We start from the raw sequence: 21,723 nt of genomic DNA on the forward strand, positions 1-21,723 counted from the left end.
CCTCCCGGACCGGGGCACGAACCCGCGTCCCCTGCATGGGCAGGCGGACTCTCAACCACTGCGCCACCAGGGAAGCCCTGTAATTCAGTTTTTTTCAATAACATAAGCTATTATATTGGGCAGTTCATTTGTGCTTCACCTTGCTTTTTAAAAGAAAAGCCAAAACTACATAAACATTTTTTTTAGCAGTAGAAAGAATTTTATGGAAGTTACTTTAAAATTTCTTTAATGAGCAGTATTTGACTTCAGCTTTTTATTTTCTTCACCTTTCCCTTTAGGCATTTTTGACTAGTCAGTTCACTTATAGTTTTTTTTTTTTTTTCTTACTGTATTTTGATACTTCAGCATCAGTTCATAAGTGTTCATAAATCTCTTTTCCCTAATCCATGGAACTGGATTCTTTGCTTTTTGAGTTCTGATTTTCAAACTTAAACTTCTGCTGTGGGCCTCTTTTAGTCATTAATAATCATATGCATCTTTAAAGCAGATGGTACGTCAAACAGCCTCTGGAAGAAAAATAGAAAAAATTAATTCCTCACTAAACCTCTCCCAACCAGAGTTTCTTTAGTTTTAATCCTGACATTCCTCCCCTAGTTCTCCCTGGAGTTTTTTGTTAGTTGGCATTTGCTCAGCTCTGACAGATCTCAGAGTCAGGTCTCTCTACTTCCAAGCTCTTTGTCTTTATTTTGTGCCTTGAATACCTCCGTGAAGAGGTTGGACTGAGAAGTAGAAAAAGGAGGGCCAACAGAATGAAAAATAAAGATAATTATTTAATATAGTGGTACTCAAATATTTATAAGTTTTTAAGGTGTTCATGTAAATAACATGAGCTTTATCATTACTTACTATAAATCTTTTTAAATAAGCTACAGAATAATCTTCTAATGAGAAGTATCTGAGATGGTACAAATTATTGAATGTCTTTTCTTATTTAGGAGAACAAGTAGCAATGTATTCTGACCTGCCATTCAAGTCACCCATTCGAGATATTGCTTATCATCCACTTGAAAATATGGTGGCATTTTGTGCATTTGGGCAGAATGAGCCAATTCTTCTATATATTTATGATTTCCATGGTAAGTCTACCACTTGTAAGAGGAGAATATTTAGAGTAACCTTTACATTTAGACTGAACTGGAAATTATGAGCTCTGTGAAAACTGTCATCCTTTGTATTAACAAAGCTCTCTTGAATATACTATGAAAGCCAAGTGACTTAAAAAGATCATATTATTATTATAACATTTTATTTTTCCATGAGCACTATTATTATGGAGTTTAAATATCATCAAAAGTACACATAATGGTTGTGCTCTTACGTTGTAATCACAGAAAGGTAGTCATCACTTCCTTTGTAAATCAATTTAAATAAATAAAATTCACCTAAAAATTATTTGGGAATATGTCTAAATTTAAAAGATAAATAACATTTAGGAAATATGGATCTGTAATGTATTTACTTGAATATTGAGTTAATTTCCTATTCTTTGTTTTTCTTTTTTACTAAAGCACATAGTTTAAATAAGTTGTAATTTTGAGAGTTTCTTAACATAAAAAGAAGGCAAAAAAATCAAGCGTCAATGAAAATGAGATCTGGAATTAGAAATCTAACGTCTTTTTCTACACTAAAATTACACTATTCTATAATTTTGGAAAATAATAAGGAAATAAAGACTTCAGACACATTTTTCAGAAATAGTATGGCATTATTAGAATTATCTGGATTTATGCTATTTTTCATATATTTCTTTAATTTTTGTCCTGAAATTAGGATTTCATTGTTCTGCATGGTATTGATAGTGCTGACACTCTCAAAATTGCAGTTCCAGAATGCTTTTTATTACTCTCTTTGCTTTGTTTAGGATATCATTCACTGTTTTTGCTAAGCTAAGATGGCTTCCACACAACATCATAAATGCATAAATATGCAAATATGTATACAGGTAACATTGCTGTGGAACTATCTAGACGGAGTGTTTTAAGTTAATGACATGCAAGTGGTTAAGCTTACTGCATTAATACAGTGTGAATTGGTTAATGTTTGTGATAAGTGCTAAGTGTTAGACAATTGAGTTAAGCTCTAAACCTGAAGTTCTTGATCATAGTATGGATTTTATTATGCCTTTACAGGTGAATTATATTAGAAAATATGTAAAATTGAGATTTATCCTGTTTTAAAGAATTTTACAAAGAAGAAATAATAAATTTCTCTGACACATATTCAGATTTACAGAACAGTATTACTGATGGTGGAATTGTTAAACAACACAATACCACTTGCTATTACAAACAAATTTAGCAAAAGTAAACACTGCCTGACTATGGGAAAAGACAAGTGGATTTCTCAAATCATCCAGTGCCCAAGTTTGTTGTCTAGTTCAAACATATGTCCTGAAACAGGTCTTTCTTTTATACGTTTTAAATCTTCACAGAAAGGAGAAGAGTTATACCTATTTACTTTGTAATGGGAACTGTTATATAGGAAATAGGCACTCAGTTAATTTCCTCAAACTCTTCAGAAGTTTCACCACAGTTTTCATTGAATTTCTATTTTGCTTTTTAGGCTTTTGAAATTTTCACTACAAAATGCAATTTAAAGCTCCAGTCTCATCTTTTTTCTTTAGTTTATTTTTTTGTCTTTGATAGAAGTTCATCAGTAGCTTAGCCCAGTTAGGTTTGTCCATTTGGTTTTGTGACAATAGACATTTAGACTAAGAAGTCCATTCTAGAAGCATAAGTAGAAAGAGCCAAGTGCTTAGGAGTTCAAAAGCATTTACTTTTAGGCTCAGTTCTGTTTCTTTAGTGGCCTTGCACAAGCCTCTTGCCTTCCTGAAGCTCCATTTCCCTATCTAGTAAATGGTCCTACAACTACTAATATCTGTCCTACCTAAGAGATTTTTTTGCGAGGGTGCTATGAGACAGGGACTGTGAAAGTACTTTGTAAGTTGATAAGCACTATACTAAAACAAACAAAAAGGATAAAGTGGGTTGTTACCGTGCTCATCCAACCTGTATACACTCGACTCTATGGGAACGTATATTTTAATATGCTGATAAGCCTCTCTGTGTGGAATGAAATGGAAAAAAAGGTTTTTTTCCCTTTCTTTCACTCTTTCTGTTGGTCAGCCTTTTTCTTTTATTTTTTAGAGTGTGTACCTTTCTAGGTCAGTTGTATTAGAAAATAAATGCATAAAGTTAAGAACATTATGTCCACAGTATCTTAATGTAAATGAGGGATTTCCATGAGTGTTTTAGAAATTTAAATGTTCAATTAATACACATATTAAATAAAAATATTTTGTGCAGTATATTTAGAACACAATTTTTGATATACTAACACACCTTTACAAACAAAACTCAAAATGTTTCAATACATTTTCCCAAATCTTTGCTGCCTATTTTTAAAAAGAAGCAGTTTAGGAAAAAGTTAATGTGATCTCAAGCAATCCAGGATTTAGCACAGTTCTTGTGAACTGTATATAACCATGAAAAAATGGAAAGTTGTTTCAGACTCTAAAATATTTTGCTCATTAAATACAGGCCAGAATCATGAAGTCTTAAAATTTTTTCAATGAAAATTATAACATTTATTACTGACCTATTATACTTTGCCTTATATTTTATTTATCTTTTAACACAGGACTATTTTGCTCACACTTTCTTGTCTGAAAATAAAGTTTACAAGTAGTTTTACATAAATGTTTTAATGGTAAAAAATTTGAAAGATACAAAACAGTTACATGATTTTTTAGATAGTATTTATCAGAGCAGCTGATACATTTAGGCAATTTTTAAGGAAAATGGAGTAAGCTCATTTTTTTTTTATCAGTTAAATAAGCTGTGAATGAGACCACAGTGGTAGCTAAATGTATCATCCATCTTTCAGTTCTAGCAAAATCTGTGAAGAGTCAGCAAGCATCTTTCCCTGTTAAGCATGTGTTCAGGTTGTGGTCTTTTGGGTCTTTCATTCTACTGACTTTTTGCTTTTTTTGGTAAGAAATATGATTTTTACTTTCAGAAGGCAGTTTTATTTGCCTGATGTTGAAAGGGTTAATCATCTAGTAATACAAAATTTAGTCACAGTGTACCACAAATAATGTACTTTTAGGATTCCCATAATAACAGAGTACTAGTCAGAGAAACGGCTTCTAATGAATTAAATTTATGAAGCTAGACTTCAGCAATTAATGTTCTGTTATTAATCAATACTTGTCTACCTCAATCTCTAGGATCCTGTTCTACATTTAATGATAATTATGTCTAATACTTACAAAGCATTTTCCATGTTCCTGGTGCTGTTTTAAGCACTTTACCCATATTTTTTAAAGTTTTCACAATAATTTTATGAGATAGGTATTATAATTATTCCCATTATGGGAGCCAGGACTTGGATCCATACAGGCTGGACTTGGAGTCCACGCTCTCATTTGCTACACTAAACTGCCTTTTTAGCAGATTTCCTGAAATATTAGCTTTTGATTGTCTAATATGCAAACTTTTTTTTCCTACAAAACCATTTATTCTATGCCTCTCCGTGGAGTATGTGATTTCTTTATATTGTCTGTACTTTGTGGGAAGCAGAATTGGAGGCTTATCTGTCTTTTTATTACTGGTACCTAGTCTGAATACTGGCACATATTGAATATACATGTAGTATTTTAAGCAGGATCAAGTCTTAATTTGGGAAGTTCTCAGCATTATACGGTAATCCCAGGTAATGAGCCTAATTTTTCACTAGGTGGCAGTATCTCCTGTGAATCAGTATTAACTCTGGAGTGCTTTTCAGTCATAGTGTTTCAGGTAAAACAAATCTTCATTGAGCATTTATTGTGTGCCAAGTTGAACAGCGCTGTGAAACCCAGGAATCAGAACCATGCTCTTTTCCAATCTTCTGTGCTTCCTAAGTAGTTAATTAAACCTCTGGGAGAATTTTAGTTAAACTGAAAAGCAGTCTGCCATTGACACTAAACATGATTTTATTTATAGAACTCATATTTATTAATGATCACCTGCATCGTCATTGTTGATAGGTTTATTTTTCACATTGTGACATGTTTTACCAGAATTCAGGGCAATATGTACCTTTACATTCCTATACAACTTGCTCAGTAACAAAAAACCCATGGTGTTTACAAGGCCCTGTGTCTAACATCCTACCTGTTATATTACTGATGTGCAATAAATACATGAAATAAGAATTTAAAATCCCATAGAATAGCATTTTCCCCTTACATTTTATAAAAATATAGAATGAAAGGCGTGATCAGTTAGTAAATTTGGGACTAATAATGATAGTGGTAGTAGTAGTAACTAATTATCAAGTATTTATGCTATCAAGCATTTATTTATTTATTTAGTAAGTATCCCCTACTCTCATGAGCATTTTACATGCATTATCTCATACAGTTCTCCCAAATCCCCACAAGATAGTTGCCATTATTATCCCCATTTTGCAGATGAAACTGAGGCACAGGGAGCATGAAGTAATTTGCCTGAGGTCACACAATTGGTAAAATGACGATGCTTGCCAGGCTGTCTGGCTCCAGAGCCTATGCTCTTAAAACATTAAGCTATCTGCCACAGCTACTTATTTAGTCTTTGCATTTCCTATTTCATGAAGTAACTTAAGAAGATAGCCAGATATGCCTGTGGTGAAATGTAGTGTTTGTTTTCAATTTTAATATTTAGGAAGACCCCTTAAGAGTAAAAGGAGCTTTGGTTGTCTAGTATCATTAATTGTTCACTCCTTTACAAATGTTGGTGGTAATTACAATGCATTAAGCCATTATATTCTCAATATAGTCCAAAATATGATTTTTCTTTATTATGTAAGTCAAATTTTAATGTAACTACTTTTACAATATTTTTGCAATAAGGTAATGTCTAGTGGAAATAAATTTAACATCTGTAGTTGTATGTATAATTTAATGGTGTTCTTGAAGTACTAATTATGAATGATTCAAAAGCAAACTCAGATGTTGTAATCCTCATACTTGGATAAGACTAAGCAGTAACATATATAACTGATTGTAGGTTAGAGTTTTAGATATCTATTATTAGCTTAGTAGGAGAAATTGAGATAGAAATGCCAAATTTTAAGACATACTGAAGCTACTTATTTCTTGGTTATATCCTGAAACATCTGTTTTAATATTCCACACATGAGGGATACTCTCATTGAAAGCTTATGTCATTCAAGGATTCAGGGCGTATGGAAAACATAGTCAACTTAATGGCTTTGAGCACAAACCAGAGCCCTGAATTCCTCACCCAGGCATTTTCTTATGCTTACATTGGTGCTTTCTAAAGTGCCTCCAGGGGACTTACCTGGTGGCGCAGTGGTTGGGAATCTGCCTGCCAATGCAGGGGACACGGGTTCGAGCCCTGGTCCGGGAGGATCCCACATGCAGTGGAGCAACTAAGCCCGTGCGCCACAACTACTGAGGCTGCTCTCTGAAGCCCATGAGCCACAACTGCTGAGCCTATGTGCCACAGCTGCTGAAGCCCACACACCTGGAGCCCATGCACCGCAACACTGCAACTGGGGAAAGCCTGCACACAGCAACAAAGACCCAACACAGCCCAAAATTAATTAATTAATTAATTAATTAAAAATAAATACACTGCCCCCCAAAAGAAAAAATGGTACAGTTCAAAATAGACAACAGTGTGGAGGGAAAGACTGAAGTAGGAATAAGAGCATTTTGGTCCTAGACAAAATGCCATCACCTTCTATTTGACCCTGGTCAAAAAATTTATCATTTCTGTATCTGTTTTTTCACCTGAAAAATTAAAATAATACCTGTTTTATTTTATCTCAGTGTTTTATCAAAGGATAAAATGAAACTAGAAAGCAAGGCGTGGAGCATAGATATATGAAGCAGGCTGCAGTAGGGAAATCCTAGCTATTTTCTGTAGCAGTATACATGTCCCACACTTTCAGTTGAATAGCGTGATGTGTGATGATTGATAATGGAATAGGAAATCAACAAAACTACAATGCATGTACTTCAGGGGATTTGGAGATAGTTTATTATATTTTTGATGTTCAACTAACAGATTTGCTGAATGATGGTAGACCATCTCCCATATGGTTGGCTATGAGACATGAGTCTTTTACACTTTCTTGTATAGCTTTTTGAAGTTTTATTAGTGACACTTTATAAGTTCTACATGACATATAAAATATTTCAAGAAATACAATATTATGAACAGGCCCTGAAATACACTCATGCTACTAGAATTGAAGTATTACTCAGTAGAACTTCTTTGATCCATTGACGCAGTTTCTTAAGATTCGCTGAAGCAGGAACAAGTCAGGCCCAGTGAAATACAATAAAAAATTATAAGCCCTTGAACATTCTTGTCTTAGTCAATTTGGACTGCTATAACAGAATAGCAGAGACTAGATGGCTCATAAACAACAGAAATTTCTTTCTCACAGTTTTGAAGTCTGGGAAGTCCAAAATCAAAGCACTGACTCTTTGTCCAATGGAAACTCACTTTCTGGTTCATAACCAGCACCTTTAGCTGTACCCTCACATGGTACAGCTAAAGACATTATTGGGGTCTTTTTTATAAGAGCACTAATCGCTTTCATGAGGGCTCTGCTCTCATGACCTAATCATCTCCCAAAGGCCCCACCTCTTAATACCATCACCTTGGGGGTTAGGATTCCAACATAGGAATTTTAGGGGAACACAACATTCAGACCACAGAGATTCTCTTCACACCGCAAGTGTGAGAGGAAGAGAAGGAGGATGCTGCATAACTGCTGAATGCCAGGAAACTAGAGCAGTAGACCTACCAGCTTACAGTAATCATATTGTAATTAGAAATAGAAATATTGATAAGTAAATTAGGTATCCAGTAAGATGACTATACACAGTAACATGGGTATGTGTAATAGCAGATTGACCAAAGGTATTAAATGTTGAACCACAAAGAAATATTACTGTTAATATAGTGTAAGAAAAAGACCATGCTATTTTTTAGTTGTACTTTATTATAAAGTCAATAACATAAGTACACATAGGTTTTAATAATAACAAACCTTGTATTATTTTCAAATGCAAAGGGCACAGAATTGAAATATCTTATTTCCTCCATTCTTCCTCCTATAAAGATAAAGATCTCCTGAGGAAAACCACTTTATTTTTTTTATAATTGTTTAAGGCCAGAACATACAGAGAAGCACTGAACTTACTATATAAATCAAGAAAGAGGGTCAGTTATGAAAACATTTAAAGAATTTTTAAAATTGTGTAAAGTCTAGAATCCCAAATTACAGGTGATAGTAAGTAAATTTAGAAGTATTTTGATGGATATAGGAAGGAAAGGAAATTACATTTCCTTTAAGCAAATGTAGTTGCCACCTCTGTGTTCTCAGCACATGTCTATTGCTGTGCTGTACCACTTAGCACATAGCAGTAATTTCTTATTGACCTCCAAAAATTCAGACCCCCAAGAGCGGGGCAGTGTTTTTGTATTCCCAGAGGCTGCTCTAGTGCACTCCTCTAAGAGTCATGAAGGGATAGGGATGAGACTTAAAATTGTGAGTTTTAAACGTATTAGTTAGGTTAGAGCTAAGTTTTAAACATACAAAGTTAAATTAGTACAAGGAAGAGAAAATGACTAAGTGAAGAAATACAGTTACCTAATTGCAACATCATTCTCTAACCATGGCCTCTATGAAAATGATTTAGAAAGCTTTGAACTGTTAGAAGCATAGAGCTTGAAGGAATTTCAGAAATCATCTATTATAACCTATTTTACAGGGAAATAATCTGTATAGTCTTACACAAATAGGTATTTGTGGAGGGCTGGGGAGGGGAAAGAATGCAAGAACTGATCGCAGCTTGTTTGTAGTTTGTAGTATCTGAGAAACTAGGTCTTCATGAATACTTCTGCAGATTTTTTTTTTTATGGCTGTCTTCACAGAACTAGAGGTGCTAAAGATAAAGTAGGGTGTTAATTTGCCTCCTTGAAATTCAGTCAGATGGCTTTTGTATAGAAAATTCCCTTTAGACAACAGAAACAAGTATTCATTATTGTTTGGGGTTTATTTTTGTCATCTGCATCCGTTTAGGCCATTTTAATCTTTTCTGAAAGGCATCCTTAATGCCTGGAAAAATAAACAGATAAATATTCAGGCAATTGCCTTTGGTTATTTTTCACTAGTTAAATAAATTCCTTTTTTAAAAAAGGAAAATAATACATGTTTAGCATAGCATAATACTTAGAAAATGCAGTTTGACAAAAAGAGTAAGGTTAATACCCAAATCCTACTGTCCCTTGTAACTGTTGGCTTATATCAGCCTCTGTGCTTCTAACGCGTACTCACCCACTTAGGGCTTGAGGTGAAATTGTAGTTGTGTATCTGTCAAGTACAAAAACATAGGGAGTCAGAAAATGCCATTAAATAGTTAAACCCAGTTTCACTTTCCATTCATAGTAGCAAAAACCAATGAAATGTTAAGAGGACAATTTTGAAAAGCAAATCAGGCAAAGATCATGGAACGTGATTTGTACGTGTTGATTCATTCATCCCTGACCCATCTACTAAAGTTAAACCTCCAGTCCATTGAGCACTCTTCTTTTACAGGTTCAAAGTTTCTCTTTGTTCTTTAAACAATCTTTTATTTGAGGTAAGTAAATGTTCTGAGTGCTATGAAAAGAAGTCCAAACTATATACTGAAAAATAGTAGTCAAACCCACAAAAATCTAAGTGTAGACACGGCTACACTTCCATCTGAAAACAGTCATTGGTACTGAGAAACGTGTATCACTGCAAGGGTGGGCTGTAAGCAGGTCTTCTCCCTCAATTACGTCCCCTGGTTCTTACCACCATCAAGGTCTGCAGGTAGAGAGCCCCAGTTATCATTGAGCTGTTCTTCACTTAGAACACGTGAATGAAGTAGTACATGAATATAAAGGTCAGAGACCTAAATTTTTTTGTAGGTGCTATTTCAAATTCATGCTTCGTGAAACCAAGGTTGATAACTAAAAAAACCAGTGATCATCCTTTTGTATATTCATTTTATTGCTTTATAAATGTTTTTCTTCCAATTAATAATATATTATGAACAATTTTCTATCATGATAATTATACGTCTGTACATAATTTTAGTGGCTGAATTCCCTTTCTTTAAATGAATACACCATAATTTATTTAAACAACTATTGTTGCATAATTCCACTATTATATGTTTTTCAGTATTTTAAGGAACACTTCAGTACACACCTGGCTACCCTTACTCAGTTTGTTCCGTGGGAACAAATATCTTGAGGTACAGTGGGATAGTTGAACAAGCAATAAAAGAAACATCACTTTCTAATTTGCCTTTTTCCTCTTATTTCTTCCTTAATTAGTAGTGAAGTTGAATATATAGTTCTCCTTTTTGTGAATTTTCTGTAATGGTCATTTGCCCATTTTTCTGTTGGATTATTCTTTTTTTTTTTTTTTTTTTTTTTGCGGTATGCGGGCCTCTCACTGTTGTGGCCTCCCCCGTTGCGGAGCACAGGCTCCGGACGCGCAGGCTCAGCGGCCATGGCTCACGGGCCCAGCCGCTCCGCGGCATATGGGATCCTCCCAGACCGGGGCACGAACCCGTATCCCCTGCATCGGCAGGCGGACTCTCAACCACTTGCGCCACCAGGGAGGCCCGGATTATTCATTTTTAATTGATTTTATGGGGACTCTTTGAATATTAACTCCTATCACTTTTTTGTGAGCAGTTTTATTGAGGTATAATTGACATATAATAAACTGCATATATTTTAAATGTACACCCTGTTAAGTCAAGACATATTTATATACTTGTGAGACTATCACCTCAGTCAAGATAATGAACACATCCATCATCCCCCAGAGTTACTTTGTGCTCCTTGGTCATCTCTCCCTACCTCCCCCTCCTGCCAAACAAACACTATGAATTAATTTGCATTTTCTAGAATTGTATATGAGTGCAACAGTATATACCACGTACTTTTTTTGATCTGTCTTCTTTCACTCATAATTACTTTGAAGTTAATCTGTGTTTTTGAGTTTATAAATAGTTCTTTTTTATTTCTGAGTATTATTTTATTGATATATCACAGTTTGTTTTTCCATTCACCTGTTGATGTTTGGGTTTTATCCAGTTTTTAGCTATTACAAATAAAGATGCTGTGAATATTCGTTTACAAGTGTTTGTATAAACATATGCTTTTATTTCTCTTGAATAAATACCTAAAAATAGAAGAGCTGGATCCCAGCACAGACATATGTTTAAGAAGCTTCCAGACTGTTCTCTAAAGTGGCTGTGCTGCTTAACCTTCCCACCACTAGTCTGTATTTCAGTATCTCCGTATCCTTGCTAAATTTGAAATGGCCAATCTTTTAAATTTTAGCCCTTGTAATAGTTATGTTGTGCTGTTTCATTGTGGTTTTAATTTGCTTATCCTTAATGACGAATGATGTTAAGCACCTTTTCATGTGCTTATTTACCATCCATGTATCTTCTTCACTGAACCATCTGTTCAGATCTTTTGTCCATTTGTAAAACTGGCTTGTTTGCTTTCTGATTATTGAATTTTGAGAGTTAGGTTTCTTATATACACGTGATGCTCTATCAGATATATGATCTGCAAATATTTCTCCCAGCCTTTGGCTTTTCTTCTAATTGTCTTAAGAGTTTGAAAGAACAGACGTTTGAAATTTTTATGAAGTCCAAAATTGTCAATTTTTTCTTTTATGGATTTTTAAATTATATAATTGTGTAATCAAGAAAATACTATTTTAAATGACTACTTTTTACTTTTTCTCCTTTGTACTTACAGGCATTTTAAAATTTTCAAATTCATTTATTTAAATGATCAAATGAGATAATGTATGTGAAAGCATCCTAAAAATCGTAAAGTACAATACAGGTGCTAATACCCTTGTCGTCATCGTCATCATCATCATCATCAAAAACATTCACCCTTTGAGCCATCTATTCCACTCTGGGGTATTAAATCCAAAGAAAGGATTCTTTTAAAAAATAAATTATGAAAGTACCTATGCATAGCCTATAATGAGGGAAAACAGAAAATATTGTAAATATTTAGCAATGGGAGAATACATAAACTATGGCGCTTCCTTAGATGAGACATTGTAAAGCATTTATAAATGGTAATTACATAGTTGTAGAAATAGGCAAAAACTTACATTTAAATTGAAAAACTGTTCAATTGTGTTTACACTATGATATTTTACATAAAATGTATATATGAATAAAGATAGAGGTATGAAGATATGAAAACAGTTGTTTTAAGGAAATGGGTTTGTGAATAATTATTTTGATTGTTTTTGTGTTTTCTTTAATTCTATTATATTATGCCTTTGATTTTTTATATTGTGTTTTCTGTATGCATCTCTTCAAAGTTAGAGTCCCCTTCCAATCTGTTATGTTTACCAGACCAAGATACTGCATGGTCTTCAAGGCTCAATTATACTACCTGACATGAAGTTACCTATGAAATTATTATATTTCCTTCTTTATGGTTTACAGTATTTAATAATTTCACATTTTGTTCATCATGTTGTATTATTATTACCCAGTATTTAAAATGTATTATGTACTTTTTGATCATTCCTTTAATGCTACAGTTTCATGGCTTAATTATTTCATTATGCTTTTGCTGTGATGATTTGAACTAATTATGGACTAATTTTTCCAGTTGCCCAGCAGGAGGCTGAAATGTTCAAACGCTACAATGGAACAATTCCATTACCTGGAATACACCAAAGTCAAGATGCTTTATGCACCTGCCCTAGACTTCCTCATCAGGGCTCTTTTCAGATTGATGACTATGTCCTCACTGAAAATTCTTCAATGAAGATGCAGCAAGTGAAACAGAGGATTGATTCTGTCACAGTAAGTTTACTTATTTTATGCAGTTGAGAAGTTGGAAACTTTAAAACCATTTCAGTTCTGTTTTACATTGCCATGCCAATAAATATTCACTGAACGAAGTAGTTACTTAAAACTAGGCTTTCTTATACTTTTATAGCTCCTTTCTGGTACTTGTTCTAAAATCACTAACTGCAGTAAACAAACTGAACTTAAGATAATCTATTAGGCTTTCCTGACTTGATATCTCTGTAAAGATCAGCCCGGACTTGTTTCTCTATTTTAAAATATATGCGTGTATATGTGTGTATACGTATATATACAACATGCAGACACACACACACAGCAAATACCAACCTGGGAAGATGTCTACATAAAATATATAAATGGAACAGCCTTCTTAATATGGAAGAACTAAATAATAAAGAAAATAGTGAGACTTCAACAAAGAAATGGATAAATGAAATAAACATGTACTTTCAAAAAGAGTAGGTACAAATGTCTCTTAAGTGTATTTTAAAGTTCTATCTCACTTCAGAGAAAAGTAGTGCCACAGAAACCAAATATTGCCTGTAAAACTGGAAAATAGATGATGAAAATCAGGAGGAGGATGCTTGGTTAAAAGTCACGTGGTATTCTGTTGGTGGTAAATTACTATATAGTGTTTCTCAAAGATAAGTGGTAAAATGTATTGAGAAGCTTGAACATCCTTAAAAATACTTAGGCTCTTTGACCCTAATAGTTCTTTTAGTGAGAATTGGCCTGAGCTCCTTGAAGACAGGGACTTTGTGGGCTTGTTGTGTTCCCCCTTGTGGCACAGTGCCTGGCACTTAATAAATATCATCCTTTCCCCTCCTCCTTTTATAGGGATATTGACCAGTTTTAAACCCAACGTGGGAGGAACTACATTGAGACATCTTTTAGTTCTGACTGTACTTTCTTCCTCTCTCCTTTCCTTTCTTTAGAAAGTTAGAGAGTGTGGGGTATACCAGAGTGCAGATTACTCAGACAACGGGTTCAGCTTTAGTTGGAATATGGGGGAAATTTTTTTATATTTATCAGTATAAATTTTAGAATAATATTACTATAAATTAATATTTCAGTGTTGTAAGACTTTATATTTTAACATTTTAAAATAATTGAATAGTGAATGTGTTCCAGATTTTAAAAGGAAGTATGAATAGATAAATGGAGTTCTAAAAATTAGAGAAAAATATTTATTCACTAGGAAAAAAAAATGGCCCTTGTCTAAAATCTTGCATGGCAAAATGATTTCATCTACAGACTTAAGAGCGACTCACAGATAGATATATAAAAACCAGTTTCCTACAATCTGTCAGTCTTTTTTACACGGTAAAACTTAACATCCTGGAATCACCTTGGGCTTGTAGCTTTTCTCCTGCATCATCTTTTATAGCTGTCATCCTCAGATAAATGAAAGTAGATGTAAAAGAAATATAAAATCAGAAAAATATTTTTTAAGATAAAGGCAAGGGGAAAGTAAATTGATAATTTATTATAAGAGAAAAACTTGTTTCTCATAGAATCATTGATTTATTTAGCTTTTACTAAACTTTTCCTTTTAAAAATTACGCTTTGGGATTGAGGTAGATTGAGGCTGCCTTTGGAAATGAAAGCTTTGTCTATTTGCTGTGGTTTTTGAAAAACCATATATTTCCTGTATTAAGAGAATTCTCTGAACTTTTTTTTCAAATGCTATCTGCGGTGTATTTTCTCTGAGAATGTATGTAGTATACATGGGAATCAAAACAAAATGTCATCTTTGTTCCCACGGAAGCTCCATTCTTTTTATGTTTTGCAAGCATTTAGGTTGACTGGATTCTCACCTTTTGTCACAATGCCTTTTCTCTTGTTTCCTGAGCTGTGTTTTGGTAGACCCTAAATTCCTTTTCCAGTTAGGTTTGTTACTTAGTCTAAAAGGCTCTGTCACTGGTCTTCTATGTAGAAGTCTAATAGAGACGACTATATTACTTCTATATTGTAGAAGACTGTATCCCTGGAGATACTCCTTTCTTTGTAACCACAAAAGGAATGTTTTTCTGATAAAATACAGTTCAAGTTTAGGGTGTGATTTGTGTGTGTGCGAATTGCATAATAAATTCAGTTCCTCAGGTATTTATCATAGGTGTTTACTCATGAACGAGAAAAGGATGCCAAAAATAGATAATTTTCTGTTCTTAGTAGCTTTATCATTTACTCATAATAAAACTCATTTAACTGTTTCATACTTAACAGAGCCGACTTTGTGCTGCTGCTGCAGCAATACCTAAAAGGCTCTGCAATCCAGATAAGACCTCACAGGTAGACAGTATCTTGAGAGCAGTGACACATGTCTTTCTAAGGTTTCAAACCCAGAAATTTGGTCTTATTAGTGTACCCAGAGCTGCTCAGAATCTGGGGTACCTGGTAATAGTAAACAGTTCCACAAAAAGTTGATTTATAAACTTAAACATCTTATAATGGAAGGTATACCTCTCCAGCTGCTTGAGCACTCAAGACCACTCACCCTTTTAAAAATTAACCTGATATCTGGGTCAGTGATCACAGAGCTGATTGTTAAGCAGAGTCATAGGAATTGGGATTGAATGGGTTTTTAAATGTTTTATGCCAATTTTGAAAAAAAAAAGATTAATTTTCTCTACCCCACAGGAGATTTCACCATTTAATAATTGGTGATTATTAACATCTGTTTAATTATGAGTAGAAACTGACATAATGAATTCCTGGTGTGCTAAGTGTTTTACGTGTTCACTATATTTAATCCTCAAAACCATCCTATAATGTGGATGCTAGTATTATCCCCATTTTACAGAAGATGAGGTTGAGGCTTACAGAGATCAAGCAATATTGCCAAGGTCACACAGATGGAAACATTGGAGCTGAGATTCAGTGCAGGCAATCAGAATCTCATGCCCACAGTCAGTTTTACTGTCTCCTTTTAGTGATTGAAATTACTAATATCCTTTAGATGTAGTCTATGTCCCTTAGAAATTTATGGATTAAAAACAAAAGGACACTCTTCTTTTTCAGTTCTTTTTTTCTAAACTCCACATTGATCGTTACCATTTTTTCCTAGTGCTGTACTAGGCTGATGATATATGCTGGTTAACCTTAATTGGACTAGAATATTATTTGTGTCTCCCTAGCAGCAAATTTACAAGTCATCTGTTTTGTGTTGCCTTTGACTAACTTCTTTTTCAAAAGTGACTTTTTCTTGGCCTTTTCCCATGAGTTGTAGGCAGTCCCCTTCTGTAGCTTCTCCAGTCATATCCTTTACTCCTCAAAAGTGTTTACTATTAGATTTCCTCTGAAGTAAATTATTAATTTGAGAGTTATATGTATGGGTATTCTTATTTATAGAGATAATTATATACTGCAGTTCAGAGTGTGTCTTTTAGATATGTTAGTGTCCCAGTAGAGAATTTTAGTGTTTATGCTAAGTTACTGAGGAGACAAATTTTTCTTGAGGCAGTTACATGTGGGCCCTCCAGAGTCTTGTTTGTCAGTGCGTTTTGCTTTGGCAAACCAAAATCATGTCATTGAGTCTCTTTAATTTATAGTCTTTCCAGCTCATTGGAACAGTGCAGAGTGACACCTGCAGGTGTTAGATTAAAAAACACTCTCCCGGGCTTCCCTGGTGGTGCAGTGGTTGAGAGTCCGCCTGCCCATGCAGGGGACACGGATTCGTGCCCCGGTCCGGGAAGATCCCACATGCCGCGGAGCGGCTGGGCCTGTGAGCCATGGCCGCTGAGCCTGCGCATCCGGAGCCTGTGCTCTGCAACGGGAGAGGCCACAGCAGTGAGAGGCCTGTGTACCGCAAAACAAAAAAACAAAAAAACAAAAAAAAACACTCTCCCAAATGTTGATTTTGGTTATTAAGAGATTAATATCTGAATGTGTTAAAGAGAGTTGATATTTTATTAAATGAAATTATGAGTATTTCTTTACTTATTTTATCCTATTTCTTTTAGGAGGTGATACGAGCCTGTGCTGCAAAGGTGAGTGGTTTTTGTTGTTGTTGTTGTTTTTGAATTTTATTTTATTTTTTTTTATACAGCAAGTTCTTATTAGTCATCCATTTAATTCATATTAGTGTATACATGTGAATCCCAATCTCCCAATTCATACCACACCCCTCCCCCACTTTCCCCCTTGGTGTCCATACGTTTGTTCTCTACATCTGCGTCTCTATTTCTGTCCTGCAAACCCGTTCATCTGTACCATTTTTCTAGGTTCCACATACATGCGTTAATGTACGATTCTTGTTTTTCTCTTTCTGACTTACTTCACTGGGTATGACAGTCTCTAGAGTGAGTGGTTTTTACTACCAGGAAGATAACTTAAGTTTTCATTGTGATGCACCAAAGAATTGAAATGTACCATTCATAGTTGTAATAGAACTTTTACAAAGTTCATCTGATACATATCTTCTGCATTTGAGCTCGGATTTATCAAGGAATCGTAATACTGGCACTTGAGAATTCAGCAAGTAGCTTCATATTTTTGAAGATTTAAAAATATTAAGTGATTGGCATATACTTTCAGTAATGGGCCAGCAAGATCATTTCCTTCTCTGAGAAAAATATTACATGATACTTTATAGGTAAGAGACAGCAATACAGTTCCAATGGGTGAATGCTGAGTAAAGTGTATAAGCCTTGAAATGAATGTAAAGCCACACATAAACGGCAATGATATATTGTGCTGATAATGCTCTAGATCATTTATACTGTGTTTCATACTTCCTTTCCCATGGTCTGAAAAATGGAGGTATACAAAAAGGCCCTTGATTACTAATCAATTTCAACTAAATTGTATCTGGGATGTTATCAACACAACAGCTTTCTTCCTTCTACAAGCAAGGTTATTTTATGTACAACCTTTAACTCAGTTGTCAAGAAAATAAGTTTTATTTAAAAGAGTTGGAATAACACCACATGTTCGTCCTTCCCTCTTATTTTCTTCTGTCTGTTCCCAAAATTCAGTTGAATAATTAGACATCTGTATATTTATCAAATATGATTATATATGTCACAAAGTGAAAGGAGAGACCTCCAGAAGGGAAAGAATTAAAGTGGTATTAGTATATTCAAAGACTGCTTTATATAATGTCAGTGCAGTGGAAATACTGTTTTTACTCAGTAGACACCTCCTACCATGTGGCAGGTGCTTGGAATACAGAAGTAAGTAGCCTATTGTCTCGTTCCACATGGGGCATCTTATGGAGGAAATGTGTCAGAAAACACTGGGCTTATCCCATCACTGAGCTGTCCAGTATCAGTCAGGACCCATCACTTTTTTACCTAATTATCACAAGTCAACAGGAAATAGAATATAGACAAGGGGAAGGAAGATGGGGAAAAAGGAGAACAAGCTATATTCTGACTTAGGCTGCAGATGTTCAGGAAACTTGTTCCTGATAGCAATGATTGGTGTAATGATTGTAGCTCTAAGATTACTAAATCTTCTTAAGTATGTATAGAATATAAAACTGGAGTCAAAAAAGTAGTTTATCCTCTTGATTAGCAGTTCAGAGCTATTTCTATTTATTTTAACACATGTATTATGTACCCATCTTTTGTAATGCTGTCTGAATGTCCAAAGAGTAAAGTGTTCTGCACATATTTGACAAAAGACTTTATGGAGAACGTCCTCTGCTATTCTGGAAACTTCCTGAGGGTGGAGGTTCATGTCATTCATCTTTGTATTCCTAGTACTTAACAAAAGTAGACTAGTCATTGAAAATATGACATTTTTGGAAATTAATCAAGGTCTAGAAAGATTAACCTACTAGTGTCTTTAGTTATTTTTTATGACAGTTTTATTGAGATATAATACACATACCATAAGATTCACCCTTTTAAAGTGTACAGTTTATTGGTTTTTATTATATACACAGAGTTGTGCAACCATCACTACTATCTGGAGTTCTTTCATTCCCTCCAAAAAGAAACCCCGTATCTCTTAGCAATCATTCTCCATTTCTGGGTAGGGACATGCGCACACACACACACACACACACACACACACAACACTCAAACTCCTGCTAACCACTAATATACTCTCTGTCTCTATAGATTTGCCTATTCTGGACATTTTATATAAATGGAATCATAGAATATGTGATCATTTGTTACTGGCTTCTGTAGATTAGAATAATGTTTTCATGGGTCCTCCATTTGTAGCATGTATGAGTACTACTTTTTATTGTCAAATAAGATTCCATTATATAAATATATTGCATTTTGTTTATCCATTCATCAGTTTATGGACATTTGTGTTGTTTATACCTTTTAGCAATTAAGAAGAATGCTACTATGAACATGTGTGTACAAGTTTTTGTGTGGGCATATGTTTTTATTTCTCTGGGGTATATATCTAAGAGTGGAATTGTTGGGTCATATGGTAACTCTATGTTTAACATTTTGGGAAACTACCAAACTGTTTTCCAAAGTGGCTGCACCATTTTAGAATCCCACTAGCAATGGTTCCAGTTCCTCCTCATCCTTGTCAACACTTGCTATTTTCTGTCTTTTTTTTATAGCCATCCTAGTGGGTGGGAAGTGGCATCTCATTGTGATTTTGACTTGCATTTTCTTAATGACTAAAGGTGTTGAGTATTTTTGTTGCGCCGTTTTTATATCTTCCTTGGAGAAGTGTCTATTCAACTCCTTTACCTGTTCTTTAAAAAAAGAATTATTTATTTTTATTGTTCACTTTAAGAGTTCTTTATATACTCTGGATACAAGTCTCTTGTCACATAGATGATCTGCAAATGTTTTATCCCGTTTTTTGGGTTGTCCTTTTAATTTCTTGATGGTATTCTTTAAAACAAAAGGCTTTAATTTTTATGAAATTAAGTTAATCTATTTTTTTCTTTCGTCACTTGTGCTTTTGATGTCATATATAAGAAACCATTGCTTAACCCAATGTTCCAGAGATTTACTTCTCTGTTTTCTAGGATCTTTATATTTTTAACTCATATTTAGGTCTGTGATTATTTTGAGTTAATTTTTTTTAATGTGATGTGATGTAGAGGTCTAATTTTATTCCATTTGCATATGGCTGTCTAGTTGTCCCAGCACCATTTATTGAAAAGAGTATTCCTTCCCCATTGAATGGTCTTTACCATTGTCAAAAGACTTTACTCTTAAAAGCAGAATATATTTATGTCATTTCCCATCTGTTACATCCAGGATAATAAATTTTTACCAGGTACCTAAGTTTTTTCTTCCCTAAATCCCATCTAGATTTTTATATTGTTGAAGATTTATTCCTTTTTTTTCCATTAACAGTCTTTAAACAAATGTTTATTGAATGTATACCAAGTGTGTGTGCGTGTGTGCGTGTGTGTGTGTGAGAGAGAGCGACCATGTGCGCACATGGAGAATACAACAGTGAATCAGAATATCCTATTGTAGGGAGACAAATAACAAAAAAGGAAATAAGATGATTTCAGCAAGAAGTGATGTGAAGAAAATAAAATAAGCCCTTGGGACAAAGAATGAGTGGGGCAAGTTATACTCTAAAGGATGATCATGGAAGGCATCTCTGAGAGAAATACTTGACAAGGAGCTAGTCCTGTCCTGCAAAAGTCCTCATCTAGGAATAAAACTGGCATGCTGGAGGAGCAGAAAGAACACCACTAAGCTTAAGTGGGATAGTGAGCGAGCAAGGAGGAACAGTGTTTCCTGACAAGTTGGAGAGAAAATCAGGAGATCAGGCATGCCTTTTAAAGGGCCTTGCAAGCATGGTAATGTAGGAGAGGAAAAACTTTACCTTCCACCCTTCTAGTTTCTGTGGCTGGTCTAAGGATTAAATTGGCATAGACAGATTAACAGGAGAAAAGATACAATTTTAATTACATACATACATGAGCTCCACGAAGTTAAGATATTCCAAAGGCTGCCAGGTAACTGAGGCTTATATACCATCCTGAGCCTAGAAAAGGGATGGAGAGATCTGGGGCTTCAGAGGCAGAATGCAATTCAAGGGAAGGTGAGAGGAGGAACTGGTTAGTAGACAAGGTTACCCTGCCATGCAGATAAGTCTCTCACGTGAAAAAGTTGTCCCTGATGATAGCTCTTTTCCTGGTATAGTCGATCCCTTTTCTAATGTATTGGGTTGGTCAAAAAGTTCGTTCAGATTTTTCCATAACATCTTAGGAAAAACCCGAACAGACTTTTCTTTTTTTGAGTAAGGCCAGTGAACCTTTTTTTTTTTTTTTTTTTTTTTAGCACAACTAACTGTATTTTTGGCTGTGTTGGGTCTTTGTTGCTGTGCACAGGCTTTCTCTAGTTGCGTCGAGCGGGGGCTACTCTTTGTTGCGGTACGTGGACTTCTGTAGTGGCTTCTTTTCCTGCGGAGCATGGGCTCTAGGTGTGCGGGTTTTAGTAGTTGTGGCATTCGGGCTCAGTAGTTGTGGCTCGTGGGCTCTAGAGCACAGCCTCAGTAGTTGTGGCACACGGGCTTAGTTGCTCCGTGGCATGTGGGGGTCTTCCCAGACCAGGGCTCGAACCGGTGTCCCCTGCATTGCAGACGGATTCTTAACCACTGCGCCACCAGGGAAGTCCCCCAAACGAACTTTTTGGCCAACCCAATATATTTCCCTTACAAAAGGGTAACTTCCACTCTGTTTTCAGAACTCCTGTGTCTGAAGTTTCTCAAAGTAATCCTTATGCCAAAGAGACATATTTTGGGGTGGCATATTCTGCTGTCCTTCTGTAAGGAGTTTAGCATGTTGATTTAATTAGAGAAATCAGTGATTAAGATGTTAAGCTAGAGAGAATGTGAGAACAGAGTTTAAAAGGAGAGTAAGGGTCTCCGTT

At 34.9% G+C, this 21,723-nt stretch overlaps 1 protein-coding gene across 6 annotated transcripts in view; it reads left to right on the forward strand.

Annotated features, from left to right (window-relative positions):
• AHI1 (Abelson helper integration site 1) overlaps positions 1-21,723 on the forward strand; it is a 211,851-nt gene that overhangs the window by 58,463 nt on the left and 131,665 nt on the right. For all 6 annotated transcript variants that reach the window (XR_009533948.1, XR_009533949.1, XM_060114693.1 and 3 more), the window contains exons 18-20: positions 936-1,076; positions 12,702-12,898; positions 16,867-16,893. Coding sequence is in view for 4 of the 6 variants with exons in the window: in XM_060114693.1 (XP_059970676.1) it covers positions 936-1,076; positions 12,702-12,898; positions 16,867-16,893 (365 nt within the window). In the remaining 2 variants the exon portion in view is untranslated. The remainder of the gene's footprint in view (positions 1-935; positions 1,077-12,701; positions 12,899-16,866; positions 16,894-21,723) is intronic.

This window comes from Mesoplodon densirostris, chromosome 12 (assembly GCF_025265405.1).
Source record: "Mesoplodon densirostris isolate mMesDen1 chromosome 12, mMesDen1 primary haplotype, whole genome shotgun sequence".
Taxonomy (NCBI): domain Eukaryota; kingdom Metazoa; phylum Chordata; class Mammalia; order Artiodactyla; family Ziphiidae; genus Mesoplodon; species Mesoplodon densirostris.